The sequence below is a fragment of the Microcaecilia unicolor genome, chromosome 1 (genome assembly GCF_901765095.1).
Source record: "Microcaecilia unicolor chromosome 1, aMicUni1.1, whole genome shotgun sequence".
Taxonomy (NCBI): Eukaryota; Metazoa; Chordata; class Amphibia; order Gymnophiona; family Siphonopidae; genus Microcaecilia; species Microcaecilia unicolor.
In genome coordinates, this window is record NC_044031.1 from 160,899,188 (window position 1) to 160,915,804 (window position 16,617).

General features: G+C 43.6%; 1 protein-coding gene across 2 annotated transcripts in view; it reads right to left on the reverse strand.

The window, feature by feature from the left end:
* Nucleotides 1–16,617, reverse strand: part of CDCA7L (cell division cycle associated 7 like) — an 85,499-nt gene that overhangs the window by 9,438 nt on the left and 59,444 nt on the right. For both annotated transcript variants that reach the window (XM_030201746.1, XM_030201738.1), the window contains exons 7-8: nt 11,383–11,514; nt 101–250 (exon numbers count right to left, since the gene is read on the reverse strand). In XM_030201746.1, coding sequence (XP_030057606.1) covers nt 101–250; nt 11,383–11,514 — 282 coding nt within the window. The remainder of the gene's footprint in view (nt 1–100; nt 251–11,382; nt 11,515–16,617) is intronic.

The window sequence follows — 16,617 nt, forward strand, 5'->3', positions numbered from 1 at the left end:
AACGCCCCCAAAATGGAACAAATTCTTCAGAGTGCCTGGCTCTTAGAGCGAGTTCCAAGATCATGTCTAAATGAAAGATGGAAGAAATCTGGATACCTACAGCATCTAAAAGTGCTGCTTTCACATCTTCACCATAACGATTGCGAAGGCAGGGTCCACAAAACTGTCCCCTCACCCCCCCGCAGCCTGCATTGCGACACATCGTCTTTGTATCGATAGTCTTCTGCCGACACTGGTGACATGTACTACCCTGAAAACAAAAGGGAACAGGAAAATGTCTAGTTATAGCACTACACAGAATATATCTAAAAACTAAAATGTGTCATTTCTCAAGGGATTAAATTCCAAAAGGTAGATATGTTTTTTTCCCATCACCATGGTAATGTACAGTATGTAATAGTCACCCAGCACAAAGTGTTATTAAGAAAACACAAGGCTGAAATGGCTCAAATTAGTACTGTTCTTATTTCAAGCACTCAAGATTACCATCTGAATATCACAGTACTCCAGTAGGAAAAAAGACCAGTCCAGGGTCTTTCACTACTGAACAGAATACCATCATAGTCATAGCATCACACTTGCATAAACAGGCTGAGAAAAGGAGGACTGATTTGAGTCTCACACCCTTAATTGATCAACAGCTATTTCTCTCCTTACAGTGAAATGAAAACCAAACATTATGCGTCTGTGTGTTCAATTCTGTATAACAGTGAAAAAATAGTCCTTCCCACCACAAACATGATGGTCAATTAAAGATCCTGGATCTACATGTTTCTTTACAGTTCAGCCCCCATCATACCCACCCCCACCATGACTTTCACTTCTATTTCTGAGCTTTGCACACTCATTCACAGCTTACTGCCATCTCAAAAGCCAAAACTTTCCTCCTGCTTAGTATTAAAGAGAAATTAGGTCTTACCTGATCATTTTCTTTCCATTAGTCCTTCCCACTATTCCAGCATCTGTGGGATAGTTGTGTCCATCCACCAGAAGGTGGAGATAGAGTACTGAAAACTGAGCTGAGAGACATCTCACTTGGCATCCAGTCCAGCTCTTCAGAATTTATGTAGACAAGCAGTAAGGAGAAACTTGAAATAAACACAACAACCTTAAACAACTTGGTAACTTAACACTAACCAGACAAGCAAATGTGTGGACCTTTCTCATCTCTGGAAAAGTTATAGAGATCAAACAGGAAGCACCATGCAAGGTGACCGACATTATTTGACTCATTACTTCGATTTCACACTGACTAAACATCTCAGAAACCTCAAGCATGCATCTGGAATAGTGGGAAGGACTAATGGAAAGAAAATTATCAGGTAAGACCTAATTTCTCCTCCCATTACATAGTTCTCACTATTACAGAATCTGTTTGATGTTCAAAAGTAATCTCTACAGTGGGTGGGATCCTGGTGCCTTCCCCCTGAAGACCAAAGCCCCAAAACTGGCTTCCAAGCGTGCCGCAATGTCCACCCTGTAATGCTTGGCAAAAGGTATGCAGCGTCGACCACACCACTGCTTTGCAAATATCTGCCGAAGACAGTAAGGTAGTCTCCGCCCAGGATGTCACTGCAGGTCTCGTACAATGAGCCTGCAAGGCATGAGGAGCACGCTTCCCCGCAGCAAATAAGCTGACACAATAGTCTCCTTCAGCCATCTAGCAACTGTGGGATTGGAAGCCATGAGGCCAAGCCTCTTTACCAAAAAGCACAGTCTGATTTGCAAAACTCATTCATGACTTTCAGATATCTAATGAGGACTTTACACACATCGAGAAGTTTCAAGGAAGAATACTGAGCCTTTTCGTCCTCTCTGCAAAAGGACTGAACTTCCACAGTTGGTTAAGATGAAATGCTGATACCACTTTCGGAAGAAAAGAAGAAACCAACTGCAGGGAGACCCTCATCTCCAAACAGCGATGAAGAAAGGGATCACAACAAGAGAGCTTGAAGCTCCAAAACCCTATATGCTGATGTAACAGCCACCAAAAACGCTGTCTTTAGTGTAAGATGTTTCAAGGAGGTCTTCTGGAGTTGCTCAAAAGGAGGCTTCTGAAGAACCAGAAGGACTAAATTAAGGTTCTACTCTGGACATGGCATACGAAAGGGAGGCCTGCAAGTGACCCACTCCCCACAAGATCGAACAATATCTGGATAAGCTCAAGAGACTTCTTCTGTAGTTGGCCCCTGAAACAGGCCAAAGACGCAACCTGGACTTTTAGAGAACCCTATGCTAATCCTTTCTGAAGGCCTGCCTGGAGAAACACTAGGATGTGTGTGATCCGAGTAGAGAAGGGAGATGTTCCACCAGCCTTCAAACATCCTCCACACCCTCGCATATGCCATGGATGCTTCAGGCTCAGAAACACTCTACAAGGTAAGAATAACTTTTTCGTCTCAACTGAGCCCTTTCAATGACGAAGCCATAAGACCAAAAGGGGCACAGATCCTCCATGCACAATGGACCTTGCTTCAGTAGGCTGTGTACCTGTGGAAGATGGAGAGGACCCTCGTCCCAAACCAAAACCAGCCAAAGGGATGAAGTAAGAGTCCTTTATTCAAAGCACCAGTGATTGGATCCAATCACTGTTGCTTTGAATAAATGACTCTTACTTCATCCCTTTGGCTGGTTTTGGTTTCTGGCGTCCTCTACTACTGTTTTGCGTTTTGGGACTTTAAATAGAGGTTTCTACCCATTTGTGTGGTTGGCTTCCCACGGACCCTCGTCCAACGGTCGAATCCAGTCCATGTACTAGGGCCTTTCCTGCCACTCCGGGGCTACTAAAATTATTTGACCCCAGTTCAATGCGATCCTTTTCAACATTCAATCTACCATGGGCCAAGGAGGGAAGACAAACAGTAGATGTGTCTCTGGCCAGGGCTGCAGTAGGGCACTAATCCAAATCGAGCCTGATTCTTTTCAACAGCTAAAAAAACTTGGGCATTTTCGCATTCCCTTTCATCGCCATCCAGAAGCGGAGATCCTCATCGGTCTACAATCAGCTGAAACCCCTGGCTGGATAGTTCTCATTCTCCCGGGTCCTTTTGCCTCCACATTCAAGGATCACACAATAATGAGCTGCTCACGTGCACAGAGTATTTTTCTCCACCCAACTCATGAGGGAGGCTGCCTGTCGCCATACCTTGCTTGTTGATATAAGCCACTGTTATCACATTGTCAGAGAAAAATCGCACCGGGGACACAACCAGAAAGGGAGTGAAGTCACACAAGGCATTCCACATTGCCCTGAGCTTCAAGCGATTTATTGACCACTGAGACTCCTGTTCTGTCCAGGTGCCTTATGCCAGATGGAACTTGTAATGAGGTCTGTAACCAGACTTGCTGGCTTCCGTTGCCACCATCTCCCATTGTGTTATTGGAAAGGGAGATCTGAAAGTCAAATTCCTGAGCGACAACCACCACTGCATACTTCGTCTGGCAACCTGTGTCCAAGGAACATGAAGGTCATACTTTTGACACACCGGAGACCAGCAAATGAGCATCAGTACGCCCGCCACTGAGGCCATGCCAGTACCAGAGCCCAAAATAACAGCAAGGACTGCATCCACTCTGCTCCACCTCAACAACGGGGTTTCCATTCAGTTCCACTTCAACATCGGCTTACAGTTCCACCTCAGCTGTTACCTAACCGCACCAAAGAAACCACGTGAGATGACATCTGCATTGGGTGTCCACTTCAGTCCACCTACCCGCCACTGAGGCAAAACAGCACCGGAGCACAAAACAATGAGAACTGCATCCACTCTGCTCTACCTCAACAATGGGGCTTCCATTCAGCTCCACTTCACCATCAGAGCACAGTTCCACCTTGGCTATTATCACCTGCCCACACCGTCAAAGAAATCGCATGAGCGGTTACTGCCGTCAGTGTCGGGTGTCTGCTTCAGTCTGCTCGCTGAAGGGCGCATGCCAGGAACACTTCAGAAGATGCTTCAGGTGATGCTCTGGAATCCTTATTCTACTGATATTGTACGATCAAAGACTTGTCTATTCATTTCAGGCCTATCATAGTTATTTATCCTATGCTTTTACCTGGTTTCTCAATTATTAGCTTGTAATTTATTACTCTACACTGCAGGTTTGATTTCAAATTAATAATTTCCAACTAATACCTCATAAGACATCTTTATTGCAAATAATCTCTTTAATTATTAAAATGTTAATAATACTATTTACCTACCACTGTTATATCTGGTCATTTTTCATGCTAGTTTACCAACTCATCCATTAGTTTCTCAGTCTAAAAGCTTTGATTGTCACTACTCTATACTGTTTGTTTTCCTACTTGCATGTTTTCAATCTGTAATACTTACAGAATGTTCCTCACATGACCATGCTATCCTATATAATAATCTGCACCTCCAACATTCCATGTCTGGCTGTCTGGGTTCGTAACATCTCCTGACATCAGCCAGCCTCCAGTGTTACATTCCCCCTCACTGGCCCGCCCTCGCATCAAGATGTAATGACGTCAGAGGGCGGAACAGTGAGAGGGAAGGGAACGCTGGAGGCGAGCTGACGTCAGGAGGGATGTTACGAACGGAACGGAAGCCAGCCAGCCAGAGAACGTTCAAGTACAAATCCGTAAAATCCGCCCCTTTCTTTCCAAGCACTCTACCAAAACCCTCATCCACACTCTTGTCACCTCTCGTTTAGACTACTGCAATCTGCTTCTTGCTGGTCTCCCACTTAGTCACCGCTCCCCTCTCCAGTCGGTTCAAAACTCTGCTGCCCGTCTCGTCTTCCGCCAGGGTCGCTTTACTCATACTACCCCTCTCCTCAAGACCCTTCACTGGCTCCCTATCCGTTTTCGCATCCTGTTCAAACTTCTTCTACTAACCTATAAATGTACTCACTCTGCTGCTCCCCAGTATCTCTCCACACTCGTCCTTCCCTACACCCCTTCCCGTGCACTCCGCTCCATGGATAAATCCTTCTTATCTGTTCCCTTCTCCACTACTGCCAACTCCAGACTTCGCGCCTTCTGTCTCGCTGCACCCTATGCCTGGAATAAACTTCCTGAGCCCCTCCGTCTTGCCCCATCCTTGGCCACCTTTAAATCTAGACTGAAAGCCCACCTCTTTAACATTGCTTTTGACTCGTAACCACTTGTAACCACTCGCCTCCACCTACCCTCCTCTCTTCCTTCCCGTTTACATTAATTGATTTGATTTGCTTACTTTATTTATTTTTTGTCTATTAGATTGTAAGCTCTTTGAGCAGGGACTGTCTTTCTTCTATGTTTGTGCAGCGCTGCGTACGCCTTGAAGCGCTATAGAAATGCTAAATAGTAGTAGTACAAATCGAGGGGAGGAAGGGAGGGCAGGGCAGAGGAGAATTGATGGACATGGATGGGATGAAAGGACAGTAGAGGAGAGAATCACGGGACACGGATGGGAGGGCAGGGAAGAGGAGAATCGCTGGACATGGAGGGGAGGGAAGAATTGCTGGAAATGAAGTGGAGGGCAGGGGAGAGAGAAAAAAAAAAGCTTACATGACAGCCTTCCTATGGCCCATTTCATTGTTGAGGAAAAGGGCATGGTTCCACTAGTATTGTTAATAATCTGTAATTTCTAATTACCTGATTTTGACAATTGCCTTTCAGCGCTGCGTAACCCTAGCAGCGCTATAGAAATGCTAAGTATTAGTAGTAGTAGTATGGACCATGCTAAACCGCTAAATAACCTGTTATTTGAACACTGCTCATAATACCACCCAACTTATTGTCAACCTCAGTTCATTTCTTAAGATAATTGAATTTATTGAACTGACCAGACAACCTGCTTTAGGTCAAACTACTTAATCACTGCTTACACATAGTTCTGAGTTCAAAACATTTTAAAACAGATGGATTTCACACACAAGATAGTAAGATGGTTAACTCACATACTTTTATTAACATGGATATTAAGTCACCAAATCATTGCCCTATGAAGAATTTCACAATATCCCAATTATTCAAAACCTAAGATGGCAAATAAGCTGGTTTCCCAATAGCGGTAATGCTAATCTTTTCACTTCAAATACCATTAATCCACTACACTCTGAGTACTACTCTTATAACTACAGAAAAAAACTTCCAAGCACAAATGTCAATTAGTTAATATCACACCTGTGACGTTCACCGCTGTCTCCCATCTACTGATACCAATTGGTTATACTAATGCCAGGTCAGTTGTTAATAAGCCTGAAACTATCAGACACCCATGACATCTAGTTTCAAAACAAGTATCTCCTCACCTTGACATTTTTGACGAATCCCTATCAAAACAACATCTTATATTACTTTATCTTCCTCCTGGAAAATGGAATCAAGCAAAGGAGTTAAGTGATTTCATTTCCAATATCTGTGCCAACTCTAGCAACATTTTACTGGTTAGTGATAAATCTTCATCTAGACAAGATCCTTGATCCTAATACCAAAGTTTTCATAGACGTTCTCAGGTCATGGCAGTTCACCCAATTTAACGACTCATCCACCCATATTAAAGGTCATCAGCTGGAAATACTAGCATACAAATTCTCAAACCCAGACAACTTCCTCATCTCAGATCCAAAATGGTCACCTAGTCCCTGGTCGGATCATTGTAGACTCACTTTCACATTAAACTGGAAAGAAGCTTCCAATGCCTCCAACTCAGTAATCAATACATCTACCATTAAACCCAGAGGTAAAATTAACATTCTTGATTTTTGGTCAAATTTACCTTTAAATCATTTAACTTCCTCATCTCAATCACCAAACATTGGGATGATATATCCAGCGTAATATTAAATATGATAGCACCAGAAAAAAGCAGCACATAGACTCTAATAAAAAACTATCCCCATGGTTTATTTCAGACATTCTGGATGCAAAAAGATGTTGTAGACACCTAGAGAAAATTTGGTCCAAGCTAAAAACCACTGACAACTGGAATAATTGAAAGAAATCCCTAAATGAATACAAATACAAACTTAAAAAATGTATTGGTGGACACTCATTAAACACAAGAAAACTTCATCTCTAGTAGATAAACTTACTAGACACAAAATCTCTAACCGTCACCAATGAACCTATGACAACTTCAGATCAGTAGGCTAAATAATTTGAACAGAAAATAATAAATATTAGGACAGATACCAAACATCTACATAAGACATCCCACACCTCACACAGACATACCAGTCCACAGAATCTGGTCTTCTTTTTCCCAACCCACATCAGAATTAGTTAAGTACTTTCTTCTTAAATATGCATCCTCCCAATGCTCTTAGACTCATGCCCTAGCTACCTTTTGAAGACTGCTCCCAATCACTTTATTGAATGTCTAAGCTCTCACATTTCTTTCATGTTATCACATGGATTATTCTCCACCGAGAAAGATAACATCATTCTAACTCCTATCCCAAAAAATCTTCAGATTAGAAGTAGTGAAATCTCCAATTACAGACCAGTCGCTTCAATACCCCTACTTGTCAAAGTGATGGAAGGAATAACAGCACAACTTATGGAATACCTTCATACCTTCTGCATTTTACACAGTTCTCAATCTAGATTCAGACCATCTTATAGCACTGAAACTGTATTGACCACCCTTATGGCTAACTTCAGGAAAGAACTGAGCAAGAAAATTATTATTATTCAATTTGATAATTCGAGTGCATTTGATATAGTTGGGCATATATACTGCTAAACCTGCTAGATCAGTTCTGGATTTGTGGCAATGTATTAAAATGGCTTAATGGTTTCTTAAAATCTAGGCGCTATCAAGTAAAACAATCCAGACACATCTCCCCGCCATGGTTGCCCAGCTGTGGAGTACCCCACGGCTCCCATTTTTCTCCAGTTTTGTTCAATGTGATGATGATTCCTCTGGGTAGAACACTGGAAGCTAAGGAACTTAACATCTTCATTCTGATGACGTAACCCCATACATTCCTTTTTTGAATGATATACAAGAGATCATACCTACAATTAAATCTGCTCTCGAGCTGATGGAAACATGGGCCGCTAACTTTAAACTGAAACTTAATAAAGATAAAACCAAACTCCTCATTCTAACTAATCACTTCCACCCCTCACCTTATAACTATTTCAGCATTAATAACACAATATACCCCTTTGATATCCTCAAATGAAAATTCTGTGCATATACACTGTGATATACAAATCTCCAAAGTAGTTTCTTCAATCTTTAATTCATTATGGAAGCTACAAAGAATTAGGCCATATTTCCCCAGCTCAATTTTCCACAATTTAACCCAATCATTAATACTTTCAAAGTTTGACTACTGCAATGCCATCTATGCCAGCTACAACAAACAAATCAGAAAACTTCAAACAGCACAAAACACTGCTGCTTGACTCGTCTGCAGAGTTCCAAGATATTTGAAGGCCTCTCTGTTACTTCTAAAACTGCACTGGTTTACCAATTGAAGACAGAGTTACATTTAAAATATGTGTATTTATATTCCAAATACTATAAGGCATGTTCCCTTCTTACATGCAAAATATTATCGGAATTGCCTAAAAGAAATACTTTCATCCATTCAAGAGACTACTTCTCTCTTCACTTTCCTTGGTGTAAAAAAAGTTATCTACAAGACGATTTATGATGCAAGTACTAAGAGATGGAACTCACTGCCAAAATAGATCTCAGTCTTATTGTAGACTGCATGTCATTTCATAAAATGCTGAAAACATTTCTAATGAATGCCACTTTTAATAATAAGACTTCAGATTGTACGTGCCTATTTAAGGTTCACCTAACATTCTGTACAATTTTACTATCTAACTCTTTTGATACTATTCATAGCCATGTTTCAGTTTTCATACAATTCTGTTTTGCCTCACTTGTCACTACTCCACAGTTTGTAAGCCACACTGAACCCAAGCCTGTTTGGAATAATGTGGGGTATAAATATCCATAATAAATATTCAATATCATGCTGTTTCCCCTTGCCACCACACTAGCAAACCTGGGCCTGAAACCATTTATCTATGCAGATGACATAACCATCTCCATCCCCTTCCATTCCTCATTAGATGAAATCACAGATTTGATCGAAGCGAGTTTTTCCATCTTGGAACGTTGGGCTGAGGTATTCCGGTTTAAGATCAACAAAGACAAAACTCAGTGTCTTGTGCTCTCGTCCGTCCATGCCAGATTTTCCACCAACTCCCTTGTCATTAAAGACCAGACCCTCCCCTATTTCACAGAGCCTTAGACTTCTGGGTGTTGAGCTGGACCCTCACCTGCACATGGATCCGCAAGTGTGAGCGGTCACCAAGCGGATGTTCTATGCAATGTGGAGGCTGCGGCGTGTTAGGTTTTGTCTCACCAGAGAACTCTTCCGCACTCTCGTTCACTGGCTAGTTCTGTCTCATCTGGACTACTGCAGTGGGATTTAGGCAGGCTGCCAGGAGCATCTCCTGAGGAAATTCCAGACTGCCCAGAATACTGCTGCGAGACTCATCTTGGGCAAATCGCGCATGGTTCCTGCGCAGCCCCTACGTTTCAATCTACACTGGCTACCTGTGAGAGAACGAATCGCATTCAAGATCTGCACTCTGACACATAAAATAATCTACGGCTTAGCTCCGGAATACATGACTCCTCTAATAGATCTCCCACCTAGAAATGCCATCACAACAGCAAGCACCTTTTTACAACTACATTACCCATCTTGCAGGGGTGTTAAATGCAAGCTTCTTTTTGCCTCTACTTTCCACTACTCCAGCCCGAAGACTTGGAACGCTCTTCCTCTGTACCTAAAGTCGCAAGCTGACCACCTTCTTTTCAAGAAGCTGCTGAAAACGTACCTTTTTGAACAAGTGTATTCCATTAGTAATTCTGCTGTTTAACCATCCTAATTGCTGCTAATGTTTTATCCTTATTCTACTGCTAAATTCATGTGTTGTATCTTTTAACTTTTGTAATTCATGGAAGCCACATTGTGCCTGCAGTTGTGGGAAAATGTGGGGTAGAAATGAACTGTAAATAAATAAATAAAATAAAAAGATTCTGTAGTGGCTGCATATGAGCCCTTGCCCACTGTAACAATTCCATCACCACCATCATTGACCCCAGAACCTAGACATAGTGCAGGACCATGGGCCTGCCTTGACTTAGGAGAAGCCAAATCTGTTGAACCAGCTTCAATCTCCTACTCTCCATGAGGGAGATCCCCTCCTGTGCTGTTATCGAATAGAACAACAGGGTCAGAACAGACTTAAGCCAGAGGGAAACAGCTAAAATAATCAGATTTCAGTATGTGAGGATTATATAATCTATCACTCACTGATAAATCTCTCACTCTAAACTTTGGCAAGTTCACTAAAGCAAAACGTATTTTCACAAATACCCTTCCTATCCAAGGAGAATGTTTTATTCAGGAATCAGTATTTCTCAGCAAAGCAAAAAAGCAACTCACCAACTCTTTCCACACATCTCGGCTAAACTTCCTTTTTGAACTATTGCTTGAGTCATCAGCCAATCAAATGGATTTTAGCTGCCACCTGATAACTGTCATGCACACTTCCTTGCAGGCATGCCCTCTTCTCAATATGCACGCTCAGCACAAACTTTCAACCAGCTAGAACATTTACAGATTTTAAACATTCACTGCTATTTATTTTTATCACTCCCCAGTCTCACTTGCACATCATCTCCAAACATCTTGTCTGTATTTATTTATTTAGATTTTGCTCACACCTTTTTCAGTAGTAGCTCAAGGTGAGTTACATTCAGGTACTCTGGATATTGCTCTGTCCCCGGAGGGCTCACAATCTAAGTTTGTACCTGAGGCAATGGAAGGTTAAGAGACTTGCCCAAGATCCCAAGGAGCAGCAGTGAGATTTGAACTGGCCACCTCTGGATTGCAAGACCGGTGCTCTAAACACTAGGCCACTCCTCCACTTCTGTAGTTTGAACACTGTACATACAAGCTCACCCTAAATTAAGAGTCCTTTCCACACCATGGGCATGTATAGCATTGGCTGTACCCTCAAGTAACTTCAGCATAGCCAGAGTCTGTCTATCGTACTTCCATAAAGCTAGCAATAGCAAGAGTGCTATGCCAATGATGAGAATGACCTATAGATAAGACGACTGTTTTACCGATGGGATTTTAAAGTCAAAATTTCTAGGCTCATAGATAAGTATATATAGTAATCTAATATCTTGCCACATTCCTAAGGAGACCTCAATTTTCTTTTTAATCAAAACTTATACCCCAGCCAAACCTGAAGCCAACCCAGGGAAACAAAGTCACCTTTATTCTCCGAGGTACTCTCTCCTTTCCACAGCCTTTGTTGCATAATATAATTTCATACTTTTTTAAATATCCATGCAATATTTAAAAAAATATACTTGCCAAAATTTTATCATATATTTTATCTTTAACTGTAATTGCAATGTTTTCCAACTCTTCGTCAGTAATATCTTCTACAGGCCGGACATGGGAATATTTGGATGACCTCCTTCTTCTGTGTTCCTCACGTTCATCCTATCAAAACAAAATGAAAGTATGTATCACAGCAGGTTAAATATGGCACACACAATTTACCACAGTTCATATACAGCAGAACACAAAACATTTTCTAGAACTATTTTTTTTTTTACTACATTAATTTAATTGTTTTCTCTAATTTATGTCCGATAAAAAACTAAGGGCCCTGTTCACTAAGCTGCACTGTAGGCATGCAAACATTTTAGCATGCGCTAAAATTTAGCATATGCTAACGCCAGACACACTCAGGAATATAATGGGTGTCTCTATCATTAGCGCACACTAAAAAATGCACCTACAGCGCAGCTTAGTAAACAGGGCCCTACGATCGTTATTTTGCTGAAACCAATACTATCTAAAAAGTACAGGAGTGCTCAAGCAACAATTGGTGGCACTAAGTAGAGCAGATTTTCCAGTGCTTTCTAATAAAAAGAATGAAACTCTTCACTTCAAATGGGTAGGACTTCCTGCAGTGCCACAGCTACATACCTCCTGTTAGTTTCCATCTAACCAAGATTATAAAGAGAGGCTCTCTCTGTCTGGAAAACTGCTGTTTTCAAAGAACACCTACAATGTTGTTTCCCCTGAAAACAAGCAGGTTCACCACTCACGAGAACGCAACTTCCTAGTTAAGGGTTGTTATGGTTTATTCAGATTTCTTGATTTGCCTTTTTACAAAATATTTCAAGTCAATGTACAATAAAATCAAATCTTAGAAAGGAACTCCATTAAATCATATACAAGAAAACATTCATATGTCTTGGTAGTGAACAGTAGCACTGCACATTTATGTCCTAAACATTTGTGGGTGGGGGGGGGGGGGGGGGGAGAACAAGAGAATCATGTATTTAGTTGTATAATCATAATTCTTTAAAGAGAATAGAGAAAAAAAGCTAACCATAAAAAGGTCACTTCACTGGCTTCCAATCAGATACCGCATTCAGTTCAAGCTTCTCCTTCTTACCTACAAATGCACTCAGTCTGCTGCCCCTCACTACCTCTCTACCCTCATCTCCCCTTACGTTCCCGCCCGAAACCTCCGTTCACAGGACAAATCCCTCCTCTCATTACCCTTCTCCACCACCGCCAACTCCAGGCTCCGCTCATTCTGCCTCGCCTCACCCTATGCTTGGAATAACCTTCCCGAGCCCTTACGCCAAGCCCCCTCCCTGCCCATCTTCAAGTCTTTACTTAAAGCCCACCTCTTTAATGCTGCATTCGGCACCTAACTCTTTCAGGAAATCCAGACTGCCCCAATTTGACTGCCCCTATCAGACTGACTGTTCACGTATCCTTTAGATTGTAAGCTCTTTGAGCAGGGACTGTCCTTCTATGTTAAATTGTACAGCGCTGCGTAACCCTAGTAGCGCTTTAGAAATGTTAAGTAGTAGTAGAAGGAACTGTGGTCTCTTTCAAAAAGGCCATGGGGAATGGACTGTCAACAAAAACATTAACATGAATGTGTGGACTGAGCTTCAAGTTGCAGCCTTGTAAATCTCTTATGTTGTGTACATCTTAAGGTGTTTTAACATTGCTTTATCTTGCAGATAGCCAACTCTTTGGAAAGCACTGCCTTATACCTGCATTTAAAAAAAAGGATATTCTGAGGCTCCGTAAGCAGATTAAGGCCGTTCTATTTCCATCAGGCTTTAGTCATGCTTAAATCTGTACTGTTGGTTGACCATATGTATGTTGGTTTATCGGTCACTAAAAGTTTTGGCAATAACTATAGGGTTTTGTGTTTAAATTAAGTCTCATCCATAAAAGAAGACCACTGGAGGGTAATTTTTTTTAACAGGATGCCTAGACAGGGAAATTTTTTTAACAGGATACCTGAACAGGGAAAGCACATAGGCATGTATGTTGGACATACTTTATAAAGATACGTATGCACCTGTCCATAAGCTGCCATACAGCTTCAACAATTCTAAGGCATAAGTAATTTTGGGCATGAAGAAATAAATGTATTTAATTCAAGACATTCACAATATTGCAATGAAAGGAGAAGGGCTGTTGATAGGTGATGTTGATAGAGACATCCTCACTGCTGTCTCATGTAAATCTGGGGAGATCTTGGTGCTTACAAATGGGGAGAGAGTTTCCAGTATTAGGAATCTGGTGGCCATCAATGGCATGGTTCAGTATTAGAACTAAAACGCTACTTGCTGACTTACAAGTACATTCATTCTGCAGCACCTCAGTATCTCTCTCCTCCCCAAGAACTCTGTTCATTGGGTAAGTCATTCTTATCTCTTCCCTTCTCCCCTGCCAACTCCAGACTCTGTTCCTTTTATTTTGCTGTGCCATATGCCTGTAAAAGACTGCCCGAGTCACTGTATTGTGCTCTGTGTCTGCCCCTATTCAAATCAATCTATATAAATGACAAGTGAAAGACTCACCCACAAATGCGCAGTAGAGCCCGAACGTTCAGAGCAAAAGTCCAAGCCCCACCTCCAGCAGCTCCAGAAAGGAGGAGGAGTCAGAGGCGGGGCGAGGGGCAGAGAGAGTACAGAAAACAGCCCAAATGTACGGTACGTGGAGAGGACTGGGCGTAGGAATCAGAGGGGGAAGGAGAAACGATTGAAGACCCCCCTCCCCAACGTTGCCGCCACCCTCCCCCCCCCCCCCCTCCATCCTGCCCGCCCAACCGGAGCCTCAGATCATGGGGAAGCAGACAGAGGACGGCGCTTCCACCAGTGTTGGGGCCCGGAGAAGAGGTGAGCGGTTCCGACACTGTCCCGAACCGAGCGAACACGTGAGGGCTGCCTGGGGGAGATCGTGCGCCTGGTCTCTCGCCAACCACCGAGTCGAAGGTGATACCCAATGGAACAACTGCCGCAGCAACTGGAGAGCACAAGGACCCAGCAGACGGCATCACATCACCAAGGCAGCACTGCTGACGAACAGCACCAGAACGGCGGGGTATCCCGGAAATGAGTTCGTAAGACTGCACAGCTGATGGGCGACCAGGCTGAAACTGACCTCCGACCCTGCTGTCATGTCAGTACAGGGGGCCCGGCACGGAGGGGGGAGGGAGTGGCGGCGAGGAGGGTAGCTGAACATGGGGGGAGGGCAGGGGAGAGAGGAGGTTTGCTGGATATGGGGGGAGGCCAGGGGAGAGAGGAGGGCTGGTGGACAAGGGGGGGGGGGGGGAGGCCATAGGAAAGAGGAAGGATCCTGGACATGGGGGGAGGGCAGGGGACAGAGGAGGGTTGATGGATATGGGGGGAGGGCAGGGGAGAGACCAGGGTTGGTGGACGGGGGGAGGCCATCGGAAAACAAAATACTCGCCCGTTTTAAAGGGCTTAAAGGCTAGTCTAAGCTAAAAGGATTGCTTTTAATTCTTAACCCCAAAATTCACCAGTACCCATGTTTGTTTAATCATTCCCACAATAAATAACTCCCTAATCCCTTATTTTTCCTGTTTGTCTGTCTTGAATAGATTGTAAGCACAGTCAAGCAGGGACGGTCTTTTACATGTTTTGTGTACAGTGCTGCTTACATCTAATAGTGCTATAGAAATTACAAGTGGTAGTAGTATTAGGACACAGGTGGAAATGGTTCATTCAAAAGAAGGGTCCTAGATCTTGTCAAAACTAATTTTGTCAAGACAGGTTGCGGGAGGGGGAATACCTCTGTAGTAAGTAAATTAATGTAAACCCTACTAAAATAGAGGATAGTGGGCTTTCTAAATCCAATACGTTACAGGATCCAAAGCAACATGGTTTTACTAATACGTAGGTCTTGTCAGACAAATTAGATCAAATTATTTGACCGAGTTGGATTTGGGAAGAACACCAGACGTGATATTCTTAGATTTCAGCAAGGTTCTACACAGGCAATCAAACATATAAAAGGCAAGTGACCGACTCACTTGCAAATGCGCAGTAGAGACGTCCCTCTCTGTCCCGCCCCCGCGTTAAGACGTGATAACAGAACAGAGAGGGAAACTGCGCTGAGGAGGGAACCGCCGAGGTTGCTACCGCTCCCCCCCACCCCGAGGTCGCTGCTACCCTGGGGTCGCTGCTGCACCCCCACCCCCCCCCCGGGGTCACCGCCGGACCCCCTCCACCCGGGCCAGGCCCTCTCTTCTCCATTGAACTTACAGCGCCGAAACCGAAGCAGGCAGATCAGCTCCCGTCGGCCTTCCTTCCCTGCCTGTGTCCCGCCCTTACCGACGTTACATCACACGAGGGCGGGACACAGGCAGGGAAGGAAGGCCGACAGGAGCTGATCTGCCTGCTTCGGTTTCGGCGCTGTAAGTTCAATGGAGAAGAGAGGGCCCGGCCCGGGTGAAAGGGAATGGCGGCGACCCCGGGGGGGGGGGGGGGGGGGGGAGGGCAGGAGAAATGCTGGATATACAGTGGTGGAAATAAGTATTTGATCCCTTGCTGATTTTGTAAGTTTGCCCACTGACAAAGACATGAGCAGCCCATAATTGAAGGGTAGGTTATTGGTAACAGTGAGAGATAGCACATCACAAATTAAATCCGGAAAATCACATTGTGGAAAGTATATGAATTTATTTGCATTCTGCAGAGGGAAATAAGTATTTGATCCCCCACCAACCAGTAAGAGATCTGGCCCCTACAGACCAGGTAGATGCTCCAAATCAACTCGTTACCTGCATGACAGACAGCTGTCGGCAATGGTCACCTGTATGAAAGACACCTGTCCACAGACTCAGTGAATCAGTCAGACTCTAACCTCTACAAAATGGCCAAGAGCAAGGAGCTGTCTAAGGATGTCAGGGACAAGATCATACACCTGCACAAGGCTGGAATGGGCTACAAAACCATCAGTAAGACGCTGGGCGAGAAGGAGACAACTGTTGGTGCCATAGTAAGAAAATGGAAGAAGTACAAAATGACTGTCAATCGACAAAGATCTGGGGCTCCACGCAAAATCTCACCTCGTGGGGTATCCTTGATCATGAGGAAGGTTAGAAATCAGCCTACAACTACAAGGGGGGAACTTGTCAATGATCTCAAGGCAGCTGGGACCACTGTCACCACGAAAACCATTGGTAACACATTACGACATAACGGATTGCAATCCTGCAGTGCCCGCAAGGTCCCCCTGCTCCGGAAGGCACATGTG